General features: G+C 35.1%; 2 protein-coding genes across 2 annotated transcripts in view; both read right to left on the bottom strand.

Moving 5' to 3' along the window:
• Nucleotides 1-5,854: 5,854 nt before the first annotated feature.
• Nucleotides 5,855-9,341, bottom strand: LOC111795948 (protein WVD2-like 2). The gene is made up of 7 exons (XM_023678592.1): nucleotides 9,232-9,341; nucleotides 8,286-8,703; nucleotides 7,107-7,192; nucleotides 6,911-6,995; nucleotides 6,743-6,814; nucleotides 6,516-6,626; nucleotides 5,855-6,454 (listed from the first exon to the last, which is right to left on the bottom strand). The coding sequence occupies exons 2-7, from the start codon at nucleotides 8,691-8,693 to the stop codon at nucleotides 6,185-6,187; spliced, it is 1,032 nt and encodes a 343-aa protein (XP_023534360.1). The 5' UTR covers nucleotides 8,694-8,703; nucleotides 9,232-9,341; the 3' UTR covers nucleotides 5,855-6,184.
• A 7,446-nt stretch (nucleotides 9,342-16,787) lies between these two features.
• Nucleotides 16,788-25,532, bottom strand: part of LOC111795046 (acyl-CoA C20 Delta5-desaturase-like) — a 32,168-nt gene continuing 23,423 nt past the window's right edge. The window contains exons 2-5 of the mRNA XM_023677276.1: nucleotides 18,736-19,047; nucleotides 18,329-18,661; nucleotides 17,245-17,351; nucleotides 16,788-17,066 (exon numbers count right to left, since the gene is read on the bottom strand). Of these exons, the coding sequence (XP_023533044.1) occupies nucleotides 16,847-17,066; nucleotides 17,245-17,351; nucleotides 18,329-18,661; nucleotides 18,736-19,047 (972 nt within the window). The 3' untranslated portion in view covers nucleotides 16,788-16,846. The remainder of the gene's footprint in view (nucleotides 17,067-17,244; nucleotides 17,352-18,328; nucleotides 18,662-18,735; nucleotides 19,048-25,532) is intronic.

Here is a 25,532-nt window from a genome sequence, read left to right as displayed (position 1 = left end):
GTGGCAGTAGCGGTGACGACCCGCCAGCCACACACACACACACGAGGTTAGAGGGCTGGGGTCGGGGTCGGGGTCGGGGACAGGGAGGAGGCCGAGATGGGAATCGGTATAAGAAGAAGGCCAGAGCCAGCCCGACCGAGTGAGGGCAGAGAAGAAGGAGAGGGCTTTAATGGGGAGAAGGAAAACAATGATATGGTCATCATTCACAAGGTGGTTAATTCAGTTATTGTCTTTCCAACCATTCCTTTTCAACTAACCCTTAATATAGTTACTTCTTTTCTAGTTTTCTATACTTAGAATTTTTTTTGGATTTAGGGATTTTTGGGTAAAATATTAGATTATTCTTGTTTACCTAGGTCTTCTTGTATGACGTCACCGTCACCGGTTCGACTGATTCGGTCCTGGTCGGTTTGGTTAAACCATATTTTTTACTCATTTATACCGTTCAAAGCCTACTTTTCGATCCATTTTTATCGGTTTCACTCTTTTTAATTGAGGAGTTTCATGAAATTTGAGCTAGAGGATGGAGATAAACGGGGCCGAGGAACTTTCTCGAACAATGATTGCAGTCTTCGATTAATATAGTTAGCCTGATTATGCATAATTAACGATCGTCGTGTTGTCATCGAACCAAGATGCTAGGATTGATCTATTTGATATGTGATTCTATGCTTATGAGCTCGAAACTAATCTTATAGGATTATCGAATTAGCTAATGATGAGTGACGTGATCTCTTGTATTGAAAATCGGGTAACTTAGGATTACTGTCGTGTTCTTCGTATTTGTATTTCATTGGTAGATGAACTTAACTATATATGAATAATGACTCATAAACCGTTCCTTTGAGTTTTGGATTACGCATGAGCAATTAAAACATAATGGATGAGATTTACGCTTTAGGTATGTTACGACTTAATTTTTAAGGCTTCCAATTTTGGACCGTGAATAAAAAGATGAAGACAAAATAAATAAAAATAGATGTGAATTAAAAATAAAAGATGAAAATTCGATAAAATTTAAATCGAAATAAAGATAACCTCACTAAAATTAAATGTAAAATAAAATGCAGTTATAAGATGATGCTGTTTAAATATATTATAAATGAGGAAAATGAGTCTGAGATACAAAAGACTCAAATACAAGAATGAAATGATGCTCTGTTACAATCTCCTTTGTGACCGAACAACTCTCGAACGCTCTACCTTAACTGGTAGCCTGTGAACACCTGAAAAAGAAAAGAGAAAGGAGTGAGTATAAAAATAGTCAGTAAGTAACCTAGTCGTAGACTCTCATTGCATCCTTATTCTAGTAGGTATCTATGGGCTTTATTCTAGACTCTAGAAAGTTTGGTTTAGTCTCTATTGCTATCTGAGAATCATGGGTGCCTCAAAGTTTCAAACCGTATTTTAACTGCTCAAGGACCCACTCTAGGTTCGAATGAGGTAGTTGACCTTTTTCTAGCATCGTGGATCAGCCGAGCTACAAGTCTCATCTTTAAGGTGAACTACCATTTTGTTCTTTGACATTGGGTAGCTTTCTTTGATGTCATAGATGTCTACTAAATTCTTAGGGAGATCTAGGCAGTTTAAAACTTGTATCTTGTTTACTTGTATCTTGTTTCCAGGACGTCTAGGACCAACTCCTCAAGCTAATCCACCTTTTGGGTGCACACAGGTCATACCTCTGTTCGTTCTTACTCATCCTTATTGTCTAATTCGTATTCTAGCTTTGCATAAAACATAAAACAACACACTTAAAAAAAATATAATCCTAGGAGTATAATGGTAATTTTTCATAACATACATACAATACATACTGATCCAAAAACGCCCCTCCGAAGTCTTTAACATGCATTTTTTAACAACCTAAGGTAAGGAATGCTTGCATACTAGTACCTCATAACGATCTCTAAAGTATTACTTGCCTAAAGTCAGTGTGTTTACTTACCTCGATAATGTGTGCCTTCTTGAACTTGGTTTTTTTGCGTGTTAAAAGCTCCAAAAATCATTTAAAATTTATTTGATACGTCTTAGTTTAAGTCAAATTAAAGTTTGTATTCGAAATCATAGTGAAAATAGTCAAACAAGGTCTGAACGAGGTAAAAAGGGAGACTCACGTGCCTACACGTGCCTTCACGTGGAGAAGAATTCTCCCCATTCACGCGTACAAACCCACCTAAGGGGAGTATAGACACTCCCTCGAAGTGACATCACATGCTAATTGGCTCTTCCATTCGAGGTAACAACACTGATCCTTTTCACTGTTGTGTGAACCACTCTTGCACATGAAGGATTCAAACCTCTTGTACCCTTGTCTCGGTGCTTGTTTCAGTCCATACAAGCTCTTATTGAGCTTACACACCATGTGTTCTTTGCCTGGAGCTGCAAACCTTCTAGTTGTTGCATGTAGATCTCCTCATCTAGATCTCCATGTAAGAACACTGTTTTTACATCCATTTGCTCAAGGTACAAATTCTCTTATGCAACAATACTCAGCAAAATTCGGATAGTAGTTAATTTCACAACAGGCGAAAAGATTTCAGCATAATCAATGTCTTTCCTTTGTGGATATTCTTTGACTACTAACCGAGCCTTGAACCTCCTTTTGCCATCTGGTTCAGCCTTGATTTTGAACATCCATTTGTTCAACAAAGCTCTCTTTCATGTAGGTAACTCAGTCAGCACCCACGTATTATTCTTTTCAAGTGAGCTTACCTCATCATCCATGGCTTGCTCCCACTTGGTTGAATCTTCCACCTTGTAGGGCCTCGTGGTTCTACTTTGTCAGTCAGCAACAGATAAGATAATGAAAGTGAATATCTATTTCGTATTCTGATTGTTCTGGATGATCTCTTCAACACCTACTCAGGTGTAACTTGAGTCACGTCTAGTCTTCAACAACAGTCTCAGGAGTTTCTTGAACTTCTGATGTAACATCACTGGGTGAGTTTTCCTGCAACTCAAGCTCAACTCTCACTTGTTTTGTAGTTTCAGAGTTTATCTTCTCTTTGTCCTTGTACAGGACATTTTCATCATATGTCATGTCACAATATCTTATGATTTTTCTATTCTTGTCATTCCAAAACTTGTACTCGAACATATAAGAGTCTTAGCCTATAAAGTAGCACTTCACAAAATTAACATCAAGCTTGTCTCTCTTCTTTGGATCAACGTGAACATATGCAGTACAACTAAAAGTTCTCGAGTGACGACCCTCTATTGATCAAATAGGTTGTTGTGTTCACAACATCATCCCAAAATGTCTTTGGTAGTCCAGAATGAATCCTCATGCTTCTTGCCCGCTCATTCAATGTTATGTTCATCCGTTCTCCAATGTCATTTTGTCTTGTCTTACCGAGAACTATCCTCATTAATCTAATTCCCTCAGCTGCACAAAATGTTTACGGTTAGTCATACCACAGGCATTTGATTTTCAAGCCAGTCTGATTTTCAATTTCAGCTTTCCACTTCTTGAAGGTGGCAAACACATCTGACTTGTGTTTCAAGAAATAAACTCATACCTTCTTGCTGAAATCATCGATGAAGATGACGTGGAACTTTGAACCACCAAGTGATGAAACTCGAGATGGTCTCCAAACGTCTGTATGTCGCACTTTCTTTGGTTCTCTGATAGCCTTTGTGAAGCTAACTTGTTTATGTTTGCCCATAATGTAGCTCTCACAAAGACTCGTATCAATAGTTTTTACAGTCAACATGTTCATTCCTTTGACGTTCATATGTCCAAGTCTATTGTGTCATAGACTTGAATTTGAAGCACTCTCAGCAATAACAGTCATGTTTTTACACCCTGTAGTGGTGTATAGGGTTCCAAATTTTGTACCACATGCTACCACCATGGCACCCTTCACAGTTTTCCACGAACTTTTTCCAAACTGTGATGCATAACCTGTGCTATCCAATTGATCAATAGAGATCAGTTTCTTCTTAAGACCAGGAATATATCTGACATCATTTGATGTCCATTGATTTTCTGCTGGAGTTTGTATGCAGACATCTCCCTTTCTTTTAATCTCTAAGGTTTTGTTGTCGGCAAGATACACCTCTCCAAAATTTTCTGATTTGAAATTTTGAAACAATTTCTTACTTGGAGACGAATGAAATGATGCACCTGAATCCAAAATCTAAGATTCAATCGGGTTGTTCACACTAAGGATTAGAGCATCCTCAATAATGTTGTAATGAATATATATAATCATTCTCATCTTCAGATTTGTGATTATGCTTCTTCTTCAATTTTGTAAAATGGGTCTGAAAGTGTCTTTTTTTCTTCACAATTCCAACACTTTACGTTTGGTTTGTTTGGAGATTTTTTCCGGTTCTTTGATTTTGATCGCCCATGTTTATTTGGGCTCTTTGATTTACGTTTTCTCATTCGATCAACAATAAGAGCATTGCCTGATGAATCTCCAATTTCCCTTTTGCAAATACTTTCACTAAGAATTAGATTTCGAATTTCATCAAACTTCAGTTTATTAGATCCTCGTGAACTGCTGATCGCAACAACAACAGTATCCCAAGACTCGGATAAAGGTGACATTAAAATCAATGCTTTAATTTCATCTTCAAAAATAATTTCCACCGAGCTCAATTGACTTACAATCATGTTGAACTCATATATATGATCTTCAACAAATCCAACTTCAGACATTTGTAGATTGAATAGTCTCCACATCAAATACACATTATTCATAACCGATGATTTTTCGTACATATTCAATAACGCCTTCAATAGGTCCAACATCATCTTCTCCTTGATGATGTTGAACGCCACGTTTTTTAACGTCAACCAAATCAACCCTAAGGCTTGACGATCCTTGATCTTCCACTACTCCGTTGTCATGGTATCCAACTTCACCCCAACAGGGGTTCGTGAAAATCTTTCTAGTACAGATAATCTTCAATCTAAATCTTCCAGAAACAAAAATTCAATCCATCAAACTTCTCAATTCCAATTTTTGAATTTTCCATCTTCACAGATTGTGGTGAATCTCTCCTAACTCTGATACAAGTAATTAGACGATTAAGATGAAAACAAAGAACAAGAGAGAGAAGAAGCAAGAAGAAATATTGGCTAAAGGATCTGTATTAATGACTCAAGTGTATACACCAAGAGAGATACATAAAATGAATAAATTACGTTTTAAAAGCACTGTTTAAGGAGTATGTATATGGTTTCAATTTATTTTTAAGAGATAGAACGACTTACTATATATAAATATTTACCATATATATCCTTATCATATTTATACTATAAATAGTTAGCAGACTCCATACCCCAACACAAAGAAACGATACACGACCCAAGAAGTCGTCTCTGCACAAGAGAAGCAAAAGGAAAATACGGTTAAATCTTCCAAAACCATTTCTAAAAGAAGAAATGACGATCCTTGAGCCTTCAATAGGTCTAACATCGTCTTCTCCTTGATGATCTTGAACGCCACGTTTTTTAACAGCGTCAACCGAATCAACCCTAAGGCTTGATGATGCTTGAGCTTCCACTACTCCGTGGTCATGGTATCCAGCTTCACCCCAACAGGGGTTCGTGAAAATCTTTCTAGTACAGATAATCTTCAATCTGCATCTTCCAAAAACCAAAATTCGATCCATCAAACTTCTCAATTCCAATCTTTGAACTTTCCATGCTCTGATACAAGTAATTAGGATCACATAACAACACACACACAATCAAGATGAACACAAAGAACAAAAGAGAGAAAAACAAAGAGAAATATTGGCTAAAGGCTTTATATTGATGACTTCAAATATATACACCAAGAGAGAATACAGAGAATGAAGAAAGTACGTTTTATGACTAAGGAGTATATGTATATGGTTTCAATTTACTGTATATAGCTTTAACAGATATAGCCACTAACGATATATAAATAGTCAGCAGACTCCATATCCCAACACAAAGAAACCATACACGACGCCGAAAAGTCGTCTTGTGCACGGGAGAATCAGAAGGAAAATAGTGTTAAATCTTCCAAAACGATTTCTAAATCAAGAAAAGAAGTCATCAAACACACACACACACACACTCTATTTCTCCTGGGCTAACACATTTGTGAGTACAAATTATGAGTACCAAACATTTACAAATTTCATATTACCAAAATCCAGTTAAAACTCACAACCAAAAGGACAGCTCCTTTGACCAAGTTCATGACTGAACTCTTATATCCAAATTGCTTCTTCCTGTCTCCTTCTCCTCATTTACTCTCTCCTTCACCTTGCTACCACTATTCCGACCGCTAACTTTCCCGTTGACTTTCGGAGTCGTCGTAAGATTAGTCGACACTGCCCTGATACCACCGACGCTATGTCGTTTCTCTCGTGCACATACTTTTCCCTTCTCTACATTTGAGTTAACTACATCACCACAGCTCCTTCTCCGAGTAAAATTTGGCGACTTGGGTCGAGTCAATGGCAGCTGCAATGACCAACATGGATGAGCCAAAGGTTACGAAAAAAGTCGAGTTTGAAACTCTCACCTTCTTGAGTTCAGCTTTGGGTGGAGGTCCCTCATAGTAGAAAGTAGGCACTGGATTTGCTTTGATGATTAAGCTCTTCCTTAGTTGCTTGATGGCTGCTTCCTGTTCTTCCTATCAACAATAAAAAGTTCTAACAGTTTCTCACGAGTTGAATCGAAATGAAAAAGAATGTTTCGTTCTAATCGATATTAATAGTTCACATGTTCGACTTCGTGCAACTTAGATACCTTTGTTCTAGCTTCATATTGGCTTTTCTCTGCCTGCAAAGCTTTGTGTTTCTCTTCCAACTTTTGGTAAAACTGAAAAATAAAGAGTTAAGATCGTATGCGAACGAGTGATTTAACGGTGTGTAGAACGTCGAGAACATTTGTAATAAGACGTGTCAGTTGAGTTACCTCCTTCCTTCTCTCGGCACGACTTGCTGATCGAAATGTCGGAGCAACACAAAGTGTTACCTTAGATTTCACTGAAGTAGCAGTACTAAACTTGGCTAAGGATCATTCAAGTCAAAAATGGATTGTAAACAATTTACCATGTGAAAGAAATCAATTACTGAATGTAAAAAGTGTTTCGATGTCGAGATTAGGATACGAGGAAGTGATGGACCAATTATCTTCTTCGTCGTGATATTTCTTATCGAGCTGCATATGCTTCCTTAACGAAGGAGGTGAATTTGGCTGTAAACAAGAAGAAAATTTCAACCATTAATCAATGTAACAGCTTAAGTCCACCGCTAGTAAATATTGTCTTCTTTGGGCTTCCTCTCAAGGTTTTAGAACGCGTCTGCTAGGGAGAGGTTTCCACACCTTTACAAGGAATGCTTCGTTCCTCTCTCCAACTGATGTGAGATCTCACAATCCACCCCTCCCCCTTGGGGGCCCAGCATCCTCACTGGCACATCGCTCGGTGCCTGGCTCTAGACCATTTGTAACAGCCCAAGCCCACCGGTAACAAATATTGTCCTTTTTGGGTTTTCCTTTCTGGGCTTCCTCTCAAGGCTTTAAAACGCGTCTGCTAGGGAGAGGTTTTCACACCCTTACAAGGAATGCTTCGTTTCTCTCTCCAACCGATGTGAGATCTCACAATCCACCCCTCCCCCCTTGGGGCCCAGCGTCGTCGCTGGGGCACCCCTCTCTAAACCATTTGTAACAGCCCACCAATAACAAATATTGTCCTTCTTTGGTTTTCCCCTCTGGGCTTCCTCGGCTTTAAAACGCGTCTACTAGGGAGAGGTTTCCACACCCTTACAAAGAATGCTTCATTTCTCTCTCCAACCGATGCGGGATCTCAAAATCCACCCCCTTGGGGGCCAGCGTTCTCACTGACACACCGTCCAGTGCCTAGCTCTGAACCATTTGTAACAGCCCAAGCCCACCACTAGCAAATATTGTCCTCTTTAGGCTTCCCCTTCTGGGCTTCCCCTCAAGGCTTTAAAACGCGTCTACTAAGGAGAGGTTTCCACACCCTTACAAGGAATGCTTCGTTTCTCTCTCCAACCGGGGTCTCACAGCCAAACTGTTTCATTCTAGCCTCACTCTCAAAAATACTACTCGAGAAGTTTTGTCATAAATCGAGTGAGTTAGCCGACATGGCCTAGAACTCAAAGACATTTTCGGAGAGCCAGGGCACTCGAATGAGACGTGGTACAAGAAAAGGGCCAGTTCCATCAAATGGTAAAACAACCAAAGTATTAAGAGAATATAATACAGAATTAGTAAAGCAACCAAAAAACAAACCAGATATAGGCAGGAAATTACGAACATTAGTTACCTGAGAGTTCTTCTTAGCACAAGGAGATTGCATATTTGGTGAACTGTTGACACCAATATGTGTGCACAGACCGCGCTTTTCGGTTTCCAACGTAAATGGCTGAGGAACAGTGCATTGCCCCCTCATATTTCCTGGAGATTTCGATCCAATTGGGCTCGACTTCTTGTACTCGTCGACTCGAGGCTTCTCGTATTTCTCATCCGCATCAACATTCGTGCTTTTAGTACTCAACACCTCTTGCTTCTCTTCATATTTTTCAATGATCAAGTTTTCTTCAGTACATTCCTTCACTTCATAGTCCTTGACCTCAATGTTTCTTCCTGCAACTCTTGGATCAACATGAACTATGTCATGAGCAACCCCATTCGCCTTTTGTTCGACTTGTACACCACTTGGCTCCCTCCCCATGATGCTGCAACTGCATAAGACGATCGGTTAACACGGTTCGAGCCATGAACAACGGTCAAAACTAAACTTAAATCCAAGATATAACACGACCAAAACAAAAGACTTGCAGATATTGTTCTCTTTGGGCTATCTCTCTCGGGCTTCCCTCAAAGTTTTTAAAACACGTCTGCTAGGGAGAGCTTTACACACCCTTATAAAGAATGTTTCGTTCTCCTCCCCGGGATCTTGAAATATTATTCATTATCCATCACTAACAATCAAGTAGAGACCAATTTTATAGCCACATTATCACAAGAAGTTCAAATTCTCCAAGAGAAAAACATAAAAAATGACCAAAGTTTCAGTCCAAAAAGATCTAAATTACCTCAGAGAACCAAAAATTTGAGCAGAAACAAGAGAAAGAGTAAAACCCCACCAAGAAAAAGTAGACAAACATCAAATAGAACCCAAGAACAACTCCATAGATTATCATTCAAAATAGCTCAAAAACCAAAAGTAAAGAAACAAACACACATTTTAGGTATGAAAAATCACAGACCTGAAGTATTAGAATGAGAGATAATGTAGAAGATTGAGTAGCGAATATAGCTCGATCTAACAAGATCTTTAACCTCACCCCCCACCCCCCGCCCCCCTCCCCCTCTCTCTCTTCTCTCTAGAAATCACCCTTTTCTCCTCTTCACTTCCTCCCTCCACTCTGAATAACAAGACAAACCAAAAGGAAAAAAAAAGAAATGTTCTGCTTTTTTTTTTTTTTTTCTTTTTTTCTTTTCAATTCCTAGTCAAAATTGCAAATGACTTTCTCCCAAAACTGGTATCGAACCGTGGGCGGTGGCTTCCATTTATATAACGTTCGAATCTATAGCTCGGTTACAAATATAAATATTTTTTTATCGTAAGATAGGATTGAATTGTAACCTTGGATTATTCGATCAAAATATTAATTTTTTATTTTTTATTTATTTATTTATTTATTATTATTTTTTTTTTTTGGGTTCAGAAGATAAGTAACGGCGGGGCGTTAAGTTGAACGGCAGAAAAATTTGAAACGGGGTGGAGGCAAGAGAAGAACGGAGTCTGTTGGGAAGTGGGCCCCACCTGCAAATCAGATTTGTTTGGAGAACTCTCTATTTTGATTCGACATAAAATAATATTATTTATTTTAATTTTTTTATCTTTTTTTTTCAAATTTAATAAGGTAGAAAATTAAATCAATTTTTTAAAATGGTAATTTTGAGTTATTTTCGAATTAAATTCTTTTGGCTGAATTTTACAAAAATAAATAATAATAAATAACGATTTTGGTTGATTTCGGTACGTTTTAGGCTTATTATTTTAATTTGTTACGAACCACTTGTTAAAACTCTGTCGAAACCTCAATGTTTAACGTTATGATTCGGGGTCTCATCTAACCTCCATTCAAGTTGTCTATGACCCCACTAACGACATTGTCACTTCTGGTCTTGCTAGCACGTTAGTTTGACAATCTTTGTCATTCTTCTTGATATGATAGATGATGTATCGTGTTCTTCGGTTACATCATGACACTGGTCGTTCTCAACTCATGACATAGCTTCATAGACAACATTCGTCTGATATAAGAGTGGCAATCATTCCACATCGTTCATCAGTTGAAATTTTAAAATCAAACGTGTTCTTGAGCTTACAACTTGAATAAACCGTGACCTATTTTCTATAAAGTGGGTTAATGGGTCAACTCCGACTCGCTCACCAATTAGGACTAGCACGAGTCTTAGGGTCATTGTTGATTAGATCTTGTGACAATTGTTGTTCTTGTGTCCCTTGACAAAGACTTGAGTGTGGGCAGGGCAAAGAAGCTGACCTAACCTCTGCCCGTATTATTCAGATCCGACATTTTAATTTCTAATTATTTTTATTTTTTTCTTTTTGTGTAGATTCATGAAATTTAATATAAAGAGGACAAACAAAAAAGCATCCAAGGAATTATTATTTATTATTATCATTATTATTATTATTATTTGATAGAATGACCCAAGAATTACCTAACGGATGTGAATGACATAAACCTCTATGAAGGTTGAGTTTCTCATGGGCCCCACTTGCTATATATATAGGTTTTAATCGATGGTGTTCTGAATGCTGTCATAGACAAGCTTGCCTCGAGCCATAACCTCGAAAGTTGGGGTTCCATCCTGATATTCAACAAGCAACTCTAAAATTAAGTCTCTTTAAGTAAAATAGGTAACCTCGTCAAATTTGGTGTTACTTTATTGATTGTCCACCACTCCTAAGTATTAAGACCTAATTGAGCTACTCTGTGGTACATACGTGTGTTATGGTGTGGACGAGAATTGTAAAATGAGTGTCGTGGGTATTTTTCTTTTGTACCCAGTGTCATAGATGAGTTGATATTGCACCGGAGATTGCAATATAGGGCAGATTTCTTGTGCATTTTCCTTTTGATGAGTGTACTGGAACGAGCTGCAAATATAGCTGACATCACAAGGCTCGAAATAGTGTTTATTCGCACGATACTTACGAGATAAAATTATATGTTTAGTTTACGGATAAAATTTTAAAAAAGAGAAGTTGATAAAGACTATACAATAGCCAACAGCCACACAAAATGAGTAAGTAATTAATATTCTATTTTTATTTAGTTAGATATTTATTTGGAGTTGGCTTGCAGTTATTTACTTTCTTTTTTTGGTCCTACAATATTTATTTATTTCATTAATTACAATTTATTATTGTGAAGTAATTTCCCTTAATTTATTACGACATGTCGTTACAATTTAAGTTCAAATTTTTATTTTTTTAAATTAAGTAATAATCCTTCTTATGAAATAAAATGATAAAATAAAACAAATTTAATTAATTAAAAAAAAAAAAGAAAAAAATCAATTTTAATCTTAATTTTCTAAAGGGTAATAAAGTAATTTTGAAAAGAAATAAATCCATAGTAATTAATTTAAAAGCTGAAAAAGTGTGACAGTGAGCTTAATAAATGCTCAGTGGTCGGAGATTCTTATTAAATTCTCCATTTCTACACTCTTTCCCATTTTACCCCTTGGCTTTTTCTCATTTTATTTTACTTTTTATTTTACATTTTCCATAAGTTTTTTGAACAAAAATCACAATAATATCAATAGAGAACGATGATAAAAAAAAAAAAAAAAAGATTTAGAATAATGTTGGTTATTTCCGATAACGTTTACCGAGCGGGCACTGGGTCGAGATCAATTGAAGTTGACACTTCATCGACGTTATTGTAGTCAAAGATGGTAGAAAAGAGTTTTCGATTTAATAAACAAAATAATGCAACCAACTAATTATGTACATGTTTAAGTTGGTAGACGGATAGTCAATGTCGAGAAGGTGATGAAAGTTCATACATTATGGTCCTGTTGTAGTTGACTGTAAAACGTGAAGAATGGAAGAGAAGAAATGGTTGACGTGTCGTGGCAACTATACATCTTATTATAGAGATGAAATTATTATATATATATATTTTTGTAGTTGAAATAATGGTAGAGATGTTCGTTCAACTTACAAGCGGGGATGAGTTGTGAGAGATCTTAACCCATTAGTTAAACTGGGATGTGTTAGACGAACACGACTCTCTACTTTGAGCATAAACTCTCGTGGCTTTGCTTTGGGCTTTCCCAAAATGCCTCAAAGTGGACAATACCATACCATTGTGAAGAGTCGTGTTCGTCTAACATGGTATCAGAGTCATTCCTTAAACTTAGTAATGTCAATAGAATTCTCAAATATCGAACAAAGGACTCCAAAAGAAAAAGGAGTCGAGCCTCAACTAAGAAGAGACGTAGTTTGTTCGAGGGGAGGTGTTGGATGAAAGTCCCACATCGGCTAATTTAGGGAATGTTCATGGGTTTATAATCAAATAATACTCTTTTCATTGGTACGAGACCTTTTGGAGAAGCCCAGAGTAAAGCTATGAGAGGTTATGCTCGAAGTGGACAATATCATACCATTGTGGAGAGTCGTATTCATCTAACCGGATGAGAGCAAATTTAGAGGCTATCAAACTATGTCAATGACATGACATAATAATGAAAAGAAATTTATTTAATTTTTTTTAGTGGAGATTTTAAGTTTAGAATTATTATTTCCGTCTAGTATCCTTGCAAACTTTCACAAAAAAAAAGCTAACTTAACCAACCAAGAGTTAGTTAGAAGATAAATAACTCATTATTATTTCCGTCTAGTATCCTTGCAAACTTTCACAAAAAAAAAGCTAACTTAACGAACCAAGAGTTAGTTAGAAGATAAATAACTCTAAGATCGAACTTGAAATCTATGATGGTCATTCTTACCTTCTATGACGACTCACTTAGAATTAGCTCACTAATCCAATGAATCTGTTTAACATCAAACGGAAAGCAAGGTTTGAAAAATAACAACACAAAAAAGTTTAAAGAGAACAATTTTTTTTTTTTTTTAAATATTTCAAAACTACTATTAGAAAATTAAAATCCATTAAAACATTGAGAAAAATACGACCTAGAACACTATGACATTAACTTAGAATAAAAATGAGAAGAACAAAATAAATGTCATAAAACACCACTCGTAATATACGCGTTCGTATTCATCATAACGAGGAAGTATTTTGATGTACATGACACACAAATATGCATGAGATTCCTGTAACTTTTAATCATTTCTGTGAATTATTCTTTTATGGTCGGATTCTCGAGTTATATAGACAAAGTTAAAATATGTTTTTTTTTAAATTTAATATCCATTGAATTCTACACTTAATAATGGAGGGCATTTATGTCCAATTAATTTATTGTTAAGACTTTTAGTCAAATAATAAAGAAGAAAATTAATTAATATTACTCCTATTTCTTTTTCATTCATTGGCTACCTCTCTTATTTAATGCATCATTTATTTTTATTTTGTGTCCCATTTTACTCCAAATTTAAATTTGTTTTACTTTAGGTTTCATGTACAATTTTACCCTTAACTCAATAGAATTGTTTGGTTTATTGGGGAATATGTAGGCTCCACCCGACTCGTTCTTGTCGAGCCAAAACCATGTGTTTTCTAAAATAAGTCATTATTTAATCGACCCATTGTATGCTGGTTGTCACAATTGCATTCTTACAACAACGAGCAACGATTATGCAACACTCGTTCTAACCCAGAAACGGACATGCGACCATGGACAATACATCCTGAACAAACACGATCGAGACATCCAACATGTGACCATAGACAATACGGTTTGGACAAACATGACCGTGATACTAGTTGCGTGATTGACAAGAACATTTTTATGCACAGAATATTTTCTTGATACCTCATGAAAGTGATGCACGTTGATAATTATTACAATAAAATATTTAATTATTTTTAATAATTTTGTTGAATCATGCATAATAATGAATAAACTAATCATAGTTTAAATAAATAATTAATTGATTATAATCAATAAAAAAAAATTAGTTATAATTATTAAAAAAAAATAAAGCTTTATCTTAATGTTTCATCTCTTAAATGCAACAAATATATTAAAATATTGTGTGGTGAATTCAAATTCAAACTCAAATTCAAATTCAAATTTAAATTCAAATTCAAATTGTGTTTCCTTTCTTTCCCTTCCATCTACTTTTATATAGTTTTCACCTTTATTGAAGTCTGAAGGCTTTCCTTTTCCCCATATTTACCGCTCTTTTTATTTGAATTTGTAAAGTAAATTCTAGAATTTTATCTTTAAATGGTAAAAGTTACTCTCTCAAGGGGTAAGTTTTATAGTCTTGTAATTTAAATTTTGTAATAAGTTATCTTTATAGTTTATACATAAACGTCTGATCATAGTAACATCATAATATAAGCGAGCGACTAGGTGTCTGATCATAGTAACATCATAATATAAGCGAGCGATTAGGTGTCTGTCAACTAAGATACATATGTAGACTAGTCATAAATGATTTTCGATTATATCTCGGAGAGGTAGGCAACCCATTTGAGTCTCAATATAGTCTCGTCATATTCATATGCACCAAATTATGAAATTTTGAGGAAAAAACAAGAAATTGGTACCAGTTGTTCGGGTAGTTAGTCATATGTTATGGTATTGGTGGATAGGTCAGGACCTACAAGAAACACTAACCCCTACAAAAAGCAACACGTATCGTACTTTACCTGTCATACTATAACGTCTCATACTCACAAATTAGGCTTTATAATGTAACTCTCGTGTTAAACTATAGCCTTTTTCGAACATTTTCATATGGTTAATGGTTTGATATTGGAATAAGGGGCAAAATCGGTATTTCCCTTATATCATTAAAAAAAAAAAAAAAAAATCTAAAACTTTGAAAGGGTAAAAAAATTATGGTAATTTCATTTTAATGGTACCAATCTCACCTAAAACGTGATGCATTGAACAAGAAGGTAAATATTTTTTTGACCTTTGGATGAATTTGAATTGGCAAGAGAATCATTTTCTTCAAATGGTAATTATTTTGAAAGTTACATTTGATGAAAAGTCCAAGAATGATTTATTATTTTACCAAATTGAATATTAGCTATTAATTGCATAATTCTCCCTCGAAATTTGATTTAAAATATAAGATGTTTGTCGATCTAAGTCTTCGATGACACCATATAAAAACTAGAGGTATTCATATGACTCGAGGACTTGAATAATCCGTTACCCAAGATTGGGTCGGGTTGAATTTTTGGAAAATCGAAAATTTGGGTTAGTTTGCAGGTTGACATTTTTTTGGTTGGATCAACCCGACAAACTCGAAAAAAGGATTACAACCAAACCTAACCCTACCCTACTTTCATGATTATTATGAAAATTAAGAATATTTGACGTTTGTAATTGGTGTTAGTGTTGCAGTGTGGCTCGCGAATATTTGATATTTGAGTTTTATGAGATTTTAGTTATCAATGCAACGTGGATAAATAAGATTTTTTTAAATAATAAAAAAACCCGAGTTGGGTTGTGAACTATTCAAATTGTTTAAATCACCAACTTAATCAACCCGAAATTTTTTTTTTTTTTTTCATAATTGTTAAGTTCATAAGTTAAAAATGGAAAAAACAATCGAAGTATAATTTTCGTAGATCGTCACAACCTACTATCTTCTTAGTGAGATTGTAATACTGTCCTCGGACGTTACAAAAAGGTACAATAATTTAAGTTTCATTTAGACTAAATAACCGATGTAATAAAAAAATACACTCTAAAAATTTCGTATAGCAAGGAAAACCATTTATATCATCACATTTTGCCGAATATAAGTTGACATAGACCATTTCAAGAACTTATAGTTGTTTTAGCGATGGGAGTTCCAAAGTTGAATATTTAGAAACTGAGTAAGCTATATTGGTATGCGAGATGAATTGTGAATTCTAATAGTTCACATCATCTGACTTGAGTAAAGTTTGTTGGGATATGGACTCTGATTCCTTTAAAGTAAAAGATCTAGTAGAGATTTGATGTATGAGTTATGATGATGTATAAGCTGCATCGTATGATATCGTATGCTATTATATGATGATGTGTGAGTTATGATGCTTGATGATGTGCGTAATATATGTATATTTCGATGAATGACGTACTTGATATGCTTGATGCACTTTATGGCAATATGATAGTACGATGATGACTTCTTTCTTCCTTATTTCAATCTCCAATGGATATGGTATGAAACTAAAATGAGAAAACAATTTTTCTGAACGAGTGAATGATTCTCGTCTCAACAAGGAAAAAAAGTGCCAATGTTAACATCTATGGAAAATGACTCGAAAATGGCCCAAAATGAAAGTGTAAAAATTTGGTAGATTATAGTTCGTAGGTGGCTAAATCGTTATATTTAGTACAGTAAACAATATATATATATTATACCCATTAGTACGTGCGCAAATGTAGTTTCTTCATTTTCTGTATTCTCTCTCGTTTCTTCATTCTTTGTATTCTTTGTTGTTGTACGTCCGTGAAGTCATCAATAACTTGAATTTTCTCTCTTGTTCTTTATGTTCATCTTGAACGAGTGTGTACGTTGTTATGCGGAGTTGCGGATTTCGATATAAGTAGATCATTACATGGCCAATACAAACTAGTAGTTGATATACAATCATAATTTTATTCTATACGTTTCAAGATGGATACGTAGAAGCTTATTTAGTGGTGCAACACGTGGTTGTCCATGATCAAGCTTTTGGTTCTGCGGCTTTGCGGGGGAGGCAATTTCACATCACTGGCAACACCAATGGCTTGAAGAAACCTTATAGCGTACCAACTAGTGTCGACCTGCCACCATTCAAATCCATGCCTAGCTGAGTAAAGAAAGGCATGGTGGTTATTATGCCAACCTTCTCCAAAGCTAATCAAACTCATCAACCTACAACACAACATAGATCAATTATTGTGCATACCAAAACGCTAATACTTTCATTTAAGGAAACGAGAGTCGTCTCGAATATATCATACCACTACATGTTGAGTTCGTGTTTGGTAAATTTCTACTAAAGAAAGGTTAAAATATTTCAAAGCTTACTAATTCAATAACGTATACTTACCCGTTGTTTCTGGACGAATCATTTGTCTTCCATTGTCGTTTTCCGAATCTATGGCATATTGTGTTTACCATTAATGATAGATGTAACACTAGTACGGTTCGCACACCCTACATGATCAAATAAAATTATCTGTTTAATCTTATAAGTTCTTAGCATATTTGATACTTATTATTTAAATTCACATATATGTAAGATACAAAAATTAAAGTTTAGAGACCGGTTGGATAAAAAATTAAATATGCTTTGTAAATATATAAATAAAGATGTTGTAACACCGCAAGTCCACTCCTAGCAAATATTGTCCTCTTTGGGTTTTCCCTTGCGAGCTTCCCCCAGGGTTTTTAAAATGAGTCTGCTAGAGTGTGGGGTCTCACAATAAAGAACTTGTAACAGCTCAAGCTCACCGTTAGCAGATATTGTTGTCTTTGAACTTTGTCTTTTGAGCTTCCGCCCTTCCCTTTCGAGCTTCCCCCAAAGTTTTTAAAACGTGTTTGCTAGGGTATGAGATATCACAATAAAGAACTTGCAGCAGCCTAGGCCTACCACCAACAGATATTGTCCTCTTTGAACTTTCCCTTTCGAACTTCCACCCAACGTTTTTAAAACGTGACTGCTACGGTGTAGGATCTCACAATCAACCCTAATACCATTTGTAACAGCCGGGTTTTTAAAACATGTTTGCTAGGATGTGGAGTCTCACAATTCACCCCGATACCATTTGTAACAGTCCAAGTCCACCACTAATAGATACTGTCCTCTTTGGGCTTTTCCTTTCGTGTTTACCCTCAAGATTTTTAAAACACGTCTGCTAGGGAGAGGTTTTCACACCCTTACAAAAAATGTTTTGTTCTCCTTCCCAACCGATGTGAGATCTCACAGATCTTGTAGACAAAAATTTTAAAGTGTATGAACTTAATAAGTGTTTCAAAAGTTTATTAGACATAAAGTTAAATATTTAGATATCTATTTGACCATTTTTAAAATTCAAGAACCTATTGGACTATAAAAGCTGAACTCGAAATTCATTGATAAAAATATAAGATTTTGAAATTTCACAATGAAATGAGAGCGTTTCTATACGTACCATTCCCCATACAAGAGAAGGCATTCCTCCAACAACATACAACAAGATTGCAAGACCAATTGGATGAAGAAGATATGTTTTGTGAATAAACTTGTAGAAGCTTTGATTCTCCAAGTCGCCAACGTTATCTCGTTTCACAAACTCCCTAATCATTAAAAATATGTTCTTTTCTATCCCTTCAAGAATACATAAGTACCTTGGACCAACTCTTTTAGTTGAACCAAAGTAATTAGAAAGCCACAAGAACCTCCGAGGAGTGCGTTGGGGATCTTTTTCGGTGTCGGCTACCTGGTGGTGATATCTGTGCATACTCACCCAATTGATCGGATCACCCTATAAAAAACAACGAAGAACTTCAAAACATAGTACATATTTTACCACGCTTAAGAATCTATCATTTAATTTACCAGGAGTGTGTGAGCTCCACATAAAGCAAACAAATACTCGAGCCATTTCGGAAGTTTAAAACTTCGGTGGGAAAGATTTCTATGATACGAGAGAGTTACGCCGAAGAAACCGGTGATAAAATGTAATGCCAAAGCAATCTGAAGCGCTCTCGAATTGACTTGAAATGGTGCAAAAATACAAAGCACATGCATAAGAAAAATAAAAATGGCCTTTTGTTTGTCTATCTTAGCCCATTCTTCCTTCCCCGATGATCTTGGAGGGTTTGGTGTGTCCATTGGTTCTAATGGCACTGCCTTGTTCTTGTTCTCTACCTAATAAATATGTATTTATATTGCATTTCAAGCCTCAACGTAAATACTTTAAATTCTTGTAATTACTGCACTCGAGGATACCTCAACTAGTTAACGCTATATATATCTTAGATCAGAAAGTAGGAGGTTTGAATTTTTCCGTTCCATTGAGCTCAAATGAGCTCAAAAAGAAAAAGAAGGAATTAAATTTGATTAATTTAAACTTTAATTGGGATTTAATTGAGCTAATTGAATGGTTGTTTAGTATTTAATTTGAGTAAATTAGATTAAAGATGATTAAATTTTATAAATTATGGATGAGATGTTCTTCATTTAAGTTTCAAAATCATAAAGTTTGAATTCCCTTCAGAAAATTCTATTGAGAATTTGTGTTGGAAGTTGGAAAAGTGTTGGACCTATTTTGTTTTTTTTTTTTGCATTACCTTGAAAAATAATTTTGTGGTAATTACACGTTGCGTACTTGAGTAATTAACAACTAAGGTCACAAAAAGGGTACGATCCACGTCATTCTACCTTCGGTGGAGGATCATAATGTTGTTTTAGGTCATAATTAACAATTAAGGTCACAAAAAGGGTACGATCCACGTCATTCTACCTTCGGTGGAGGATCATAATGTTGTTTTAGGTCATAATTAACAACTAAGGTCACAAAAAGGGTACGATCCACATCATTCTACCTTCGGTGGAGGATCAGAATGTTGTTTTAGGTCATTACAGTAGTCCATAGTTTTGGAATATGATCAACAACGTATGGGTTATGGGTGAGTGGATAGTGGCTTTATATGTGAGTTAGGGTCAGGCTTAAGATAGACGATGCTAATTTAGGTAGTTCGTGAGCTAATTACCCCATTTTGAAAAGAAATCAATTAACTTTTCTTGTTGTTGCTAGGTATATGTACACATATCATTTAATTCAAAACATATTATAAATTTTTGAAAAACATTGAACAATGAGAGAATAATCTATTTTATGCAATATTGGTCTATGTGAGCAATAACTTAGTACATACCATAGCAATAACTAAGTAGATACCGTTCAAAAGATTGATAGTTTGATTTCGGTTATACTTTTTTAACTGTGTAGCGTCGTGATCTTGACACACTCACAACAAACCTTGAAGGAAACCCAAGTTCCATTATTCATTTTTTTGCCTGATTTTGTGTCTTTATCGGACCTTAGTTGAGGTTTGTATTCGCCAACCAAACATCACTTGTGCAAAATCCTAACTTGTTCACCTACACATGCTGCCTGAGTGTGCATGTTCAATCGTCTACGATACAACCGACTTGCCTCTACACTAGGCCAAGTCATTCCGTTCGACTTTGTTAGGAATATATTTTATATAGTCGTAATCAGGTAGGATTTTATATTTGATATATTTTATTTTATCTTCAGAATTTGTTAGTAAAATATTTTCTCTTANTTCGGTGGAGGATCATAATGTTGTTTTAGGTCATAATTAACAACTAAGGTCACAAAAAGGGTACGATCCACATCATTCTACCTTCGGTGGAGGATCAGAATGTTGTTTTAGGTCATTACAGTAGTCCATAGTTTTGGAATATGATCAACAACGTATGGGTTATGGGTGAGTGGATAGTGGCTTTATATGTGAGTTAGGGTCAGGCTTAAGATAGACGATGCTAATTTAGGTAGTTCGTGAGCTAATTACCCCATTTTGAAAAGAAATCAATTAACTTTTCTTGTTGTTGCTAGGTATATGTACACATATCATTTAATTCAAAACATATTATAAATTTTTGAAAAACATTGAACAATGAGAGAATAATCTATTTTATGCAATATTGGTCTATGTGAGCAATAACTTAGTACATACCATAGCAATAACTAAGTAGATACCGTTCAAAAGATTGATAGTTTGATTTCGGTTATACTTTTTTAACTGTGTAGCGTCGTGATCTTGACACACTCACAACAAACCTTGAAGGAAACCCAAGTTCCATTATTCATTTTTTTGCCTGATTTTGTGTCTTTATCGGACCTTAGTTGAGGTTTGTATTCGCCAACCAAACATCACTTGTGCAAAATCCTAACTTGTTCACCTACACATGCTGCCTGAGTGTGCATGTTCAATCGTCTACGATACAACCGACTTGCCTCTACACTAGGCCAAGTCATTCCGTTCGACTTTGTTAGGAATATATTTTATATAGTCGTAATCAGGTAGGATTTTATATTTGATATATTTTATTTTATCTTCAGAATTTGTTAGTAAAATATTTTCTCTTATTTTTTTTTTATTTAGTTTGTAATTTGTATTCTATTTAAATGTTGTGAACATTAACGAAAATCGTACATGCTCAAGATGTTCGTATTTTAAAATTTCGGATGTTGATTTAACACGTCCTTATTACATTCATCATTCTTAACATGGTACCAGAGCGATGAATATAATAAGGATGTGTTAAATAAACATCCGAAGTTTTGAAGCTGGGATTGACTGATTCTGCCATGAAGAAAATTTTGATATTTAAGAATACCCAGAAAACTCGGATGTTGGTGTTCTTAAATATCAAAATTTTCTTCACGGCGAAATCAACTAAATTCAGCTTCAAAACTTCGGATGTTTATTTAACACATCCTTATTATATTCATCGCTCTCATACCATGTTAAGAATGACGAATGTAATTTCGGATGTGTTTCTTAACACTTGTCTCTAATCGGGTTAAGGTCTCTCACTACAACGTCGCATCTCATCGTCTCATCTTGGTTCTCAATTAACATGACCCATATATCTTGATGCCATCCAAGTCTTGAGGTGTTGTCGACCATTGCAACTCACTCGATCATGCCATTATGAATAGGCATACGTGTCGTTCATAATATCGGGACATCCCGAACATCAATCATCTAGGTTCTATCAAGGCATTGGCCCATATTTCCTATCCCTACAATTATTAACTAAAAAAATTAATGATATTTAATTCAACTTAATTACAATTAATTATTAGCTACTAATAGACTCTATATTCTTAGTATCTTAATTATAGTTGTTTTTAAAAGCAAATTAATGATCATTTATAAGTAGCGGTTAACTAAAATATAATTCAACTTATCAAGACATATATGTCGGAGCAATCATCTTCACTGGTTAAACTAAAAAAGATATACATATTTAATTTAAAGTTTTTGTTAACAACTACTACTAATATGTATGTTCGTGAAATATGAAAGATTCGATTCACATATTCATATTATTAAACTAAAAAAGATAAAATAATATATGAATGGACGTACACATACACGTACACAACCTTTTCACACTGACACTTTTATTAAGACCAATCAAGAAATATTACACGACACTATGTAGAAATTACTTTACTTTGTTTTTTTTTTTTTTTTAACCCACTATTTCTTTATCCATTTCGATTTTTTTTATTTACTCGATGTTTTTTTTTTGATACCAAGTATCAATACAATTTCGTATTTTGGGGTGACTAGAACAAAAAAGAAATCGTGGTCGGGAAGGTTATAGTAGCAAAAGCCATTGGAATTTTTATTTTATACATTGGAAAAATACGTTTTGTTATTAATAGACTAGGAAAGGAGAAAGGACTAACTGAAAGAAAGGAAATCAATTAGTTATTCATCAAAGTTTCATTTATTCAATGACTAGAATTAAACGAGGATATATAGCTCGGAGACGTAGAACAAAAATTCGTTTATTTGCATCAAGCTTTCGAGGGGCTCATTCAAGACTTACTCGAACTATTACTCAACAGAAAATAAGAGCTTTGGCTTCAGCTTATCGGGATAGAGGTAGGCAAAAAAGAAATTTTCGACAGTTGTGGATCGCTCGAATAAATGCAGTAATTCGATATAATAAGGTAGACTACAGTTATAGTAGATTCATACACAATCTGTACAAGAGGCAGTTGCTTCTTAATCGTAAAATACTTGCCCAAATCGCTATATTAAATAGGAATTGTCTTTATATGATTTCCAATGAGATCATAAAATAAGAAGATTGGAAAGAATCCAGCGGAATGCTTAAAATGGAGTTCTCTCGAGAATGAACTCCGAGAAGGTAAAGTAGAAATTAGTATGATAAAATATGATAAAGTGGTCAAAATGAGCAAATATGTTCAATAAAAAAAAGATTAATTCTTCTTCTCCTTTTTTTTCTTACGACACGACAATCAAATCTAGATTTTGGGATTTTTCGAACAAAGCATCAATCGGCGGTTGAGTTTGGATTTTCATTTTAATTCAATTGAAGAGTAGCCTATTTATTCCTGGTTCTAAGACCAATAGTTCCAGCGGTAGACGCCCTTCTTTCAAATTGTTTCTCATTATTAAGAAAAGGTAACAAAGATAAAATACGAGCTTGTTTTATAGCAATAGTAATTAAGCGTTGCTGTTTTAAGGTCAATCTATTTACCCGTCTAGATAATATTTTTCCTTGTTCACTAATAAATCGACTAATTAAACTCATGTTTCTATAATCAATTCGATCCCCCGATTGAATCGGGGGCAAACGCCTACGAAAAGATCGTTTGGATTTAAGAAGGAGTCTCTTGGATTTATCCATGGTTTGTTTATTCCTTATCCCGAAAATCCTATTTCGATCGGATCTAAAATAATTTAGAATTAAGAAATAGGATTTGGTTTGTTTATATTTAAATCGAAAATATGTTTAATATATGTAATTTTGCATCTTCCTTGGATTGGAAAAGGGTGACACACAGACGATTGGTTCGATCTATTTCTTTATCTCCCCATGAATCGTATGTTTGTAACAACGGGGACAGAATTTTCTCAATTCCAATCGACTAGGCGTATTGTGTCGATTCTTTTGAGTAATATATCTGGAAATCCCCACGGATTCCTTATTAACACCGTTTCGAACACAACGAGTACATTCTAAAATAACTGTTACTCGGGCATCTTTACCCTTGGCCGAGCATTCTTCACATCCATTTGCCGTAATTTCTAATTATTATTTCCTATGAACGCTAGCTGGACCTGTACGGTAGTAATCTTCGCAACTGGACTAAACGTTTTATCATAGCGTAGTCAATATTATTGAGAGAACCTTCGAGCTACAGGTTGAGCCTTGTATCTCTTGATTGATCCATCCACGAGACTTTATTGTATAAACTCTCTTGCAAAAGATGGATTTGACATCTCCAAGTTTTGACACTAGTTTTCACGTTTGATTTTTCTCCAAGACTACAATTTCTTCCTCCATCCCCGTTTGCAAGCCGATTTTTGTGATGTTTTTTCATACGTCTTTAACTCTTTAACTCAGTTTTCTATAATAGCTGCATTGACATAATTAAGATTCGACTTTTAGATTCTTTTTGACTGTCTAAGTTGTTGCGGTGACATTTCCTTTTCATCGAGTTTACTTGGTTGAGTCACTTCTTGCTCACCAACATTAGTATCACTTGGATCTTTAGGTGCATCAACATTTGACCAAATGTGTGCAGTTTGATCCTCCGTATTTTATGGTAGAATTTCTTCAATGTTGTTCGAGTCTGGTAAGACTTTCTTCTCCGATGACCACCACACTTTTGCTACGCCACTTTGATTGCACAAGTTTTGGCAATATTTTTCGGGTATGATTTTGCTCAAAGGCTATAATTTCTTCCTCCATCCCCTTTTACTAAGTCGAGTTTTGTGATGTTTCTTCATACGTCTCTAACTCTTTAACTTCGTTTTCTATAATAGCTACATTGACATACTTAAGATTTGGCTTTCGGATTTTTTCTGACCGTCTAAGTTGTTGTGGTATCATTTCCTTTTCATCGAGTTCACTTGGTTGAGTCACTTCTTACTCACTAACATCAATATGATTTGGATCTTTAGGTGCATCAATATTTGACCAAACGTGTGCAGTTTGATCCTTCGTATTTTGTAGAATTTCTTCAATGTTGTTCGAGTATGGTAAGAATTTCTTCTTCGAAGATCACCACACTTCTGCTGCGCCACTCTGATCGCCAGTCGATGGTTTGAGCATTCTAAATCAATGACTCAATCATTTTCATAACTTGTATGCTCTCCCATCATTGTCATGAGCCCTACCTTATCTTCATCAAAGGCATATAGTACTCTTCTCATTCATCCTCCATCTCTATTTTGGAGGTTGCCGCATTGCTTTCGACAAATTTTTTCTTGGATCAACATTCCATGAATTTTTTACCATTCTTTCCACACTGGTAAAAAATACTTTCAAATCTCTTCCCTTAAGAAGTCTTCTTGTCATTCTTCTGAGTTCAACCAAGTTGTGCGATTTCTTGGTGACTTCTTCCTTTGTTACTATTTTTGTATCCACGCGGCTTATTGTTGCACAGACTTTTACCCATGTAAAGCACTTCTTCTTCACTCTTCAGCATGATGCCTCCCATATGCTTATTCATTNTTTTTTTTTTTTTTTAATTGTTTGGGATGTAAAACTTAACGTGGAGGGGTATTTATAGTGGAGCCGGATGATTTATTCTTAAAATATCTAAACAT

The sequence above is a fragment of the Cucurbita pepo genome, chromosome LG05 (genome assembly GCF_002806865.2).
Source record: "Cucurbita pepo subsp. pepo cultivar mu-cu-16 chromosome LG05, ASM280686v2, whole genome shotgun sequence".
NCBI classification, from domain to species: Eukaryota; Viridiplantae; Streptophyta; class Magnoliopsida; order Cucurbitales; family Cucurbitaceae; genus Cucurbita; species Cucurbita pepo.
The sequence above is the reverse complement of the archived record's forward strand: the minus strand, read 5'-3'. Positions and strand labels throughout refer to the sequence as shown.

What these genes read in the sequence shown, in the direction of transcription:
- LOC111795948 (XM_023678592.1), bottom strand. Translation starts at nt 8,693, where the DNA reads ATGGGGAGGGAGCCAAGTGGTGTACAAGTCGAACAAAAGGCGAATGGG. An exon ending in AATTGGTCCATCACTTCCTC is followed by an intron (nt 6,996 to 7,106) that starts GTATCCTAATCT and finishes AGCCAAGTTTAG; the next exon opens with TACTGCTACTTCAGTGAAAT. An exon ending in AATATGAAGCTAGAACAAAG is followed by an intron (nt 6,627 to 6,742) that starts GTATCTAAGTTG and finishes TATTGTTGATAG; the next exon opens with GAAGAACAGGAAGCAGCCAT.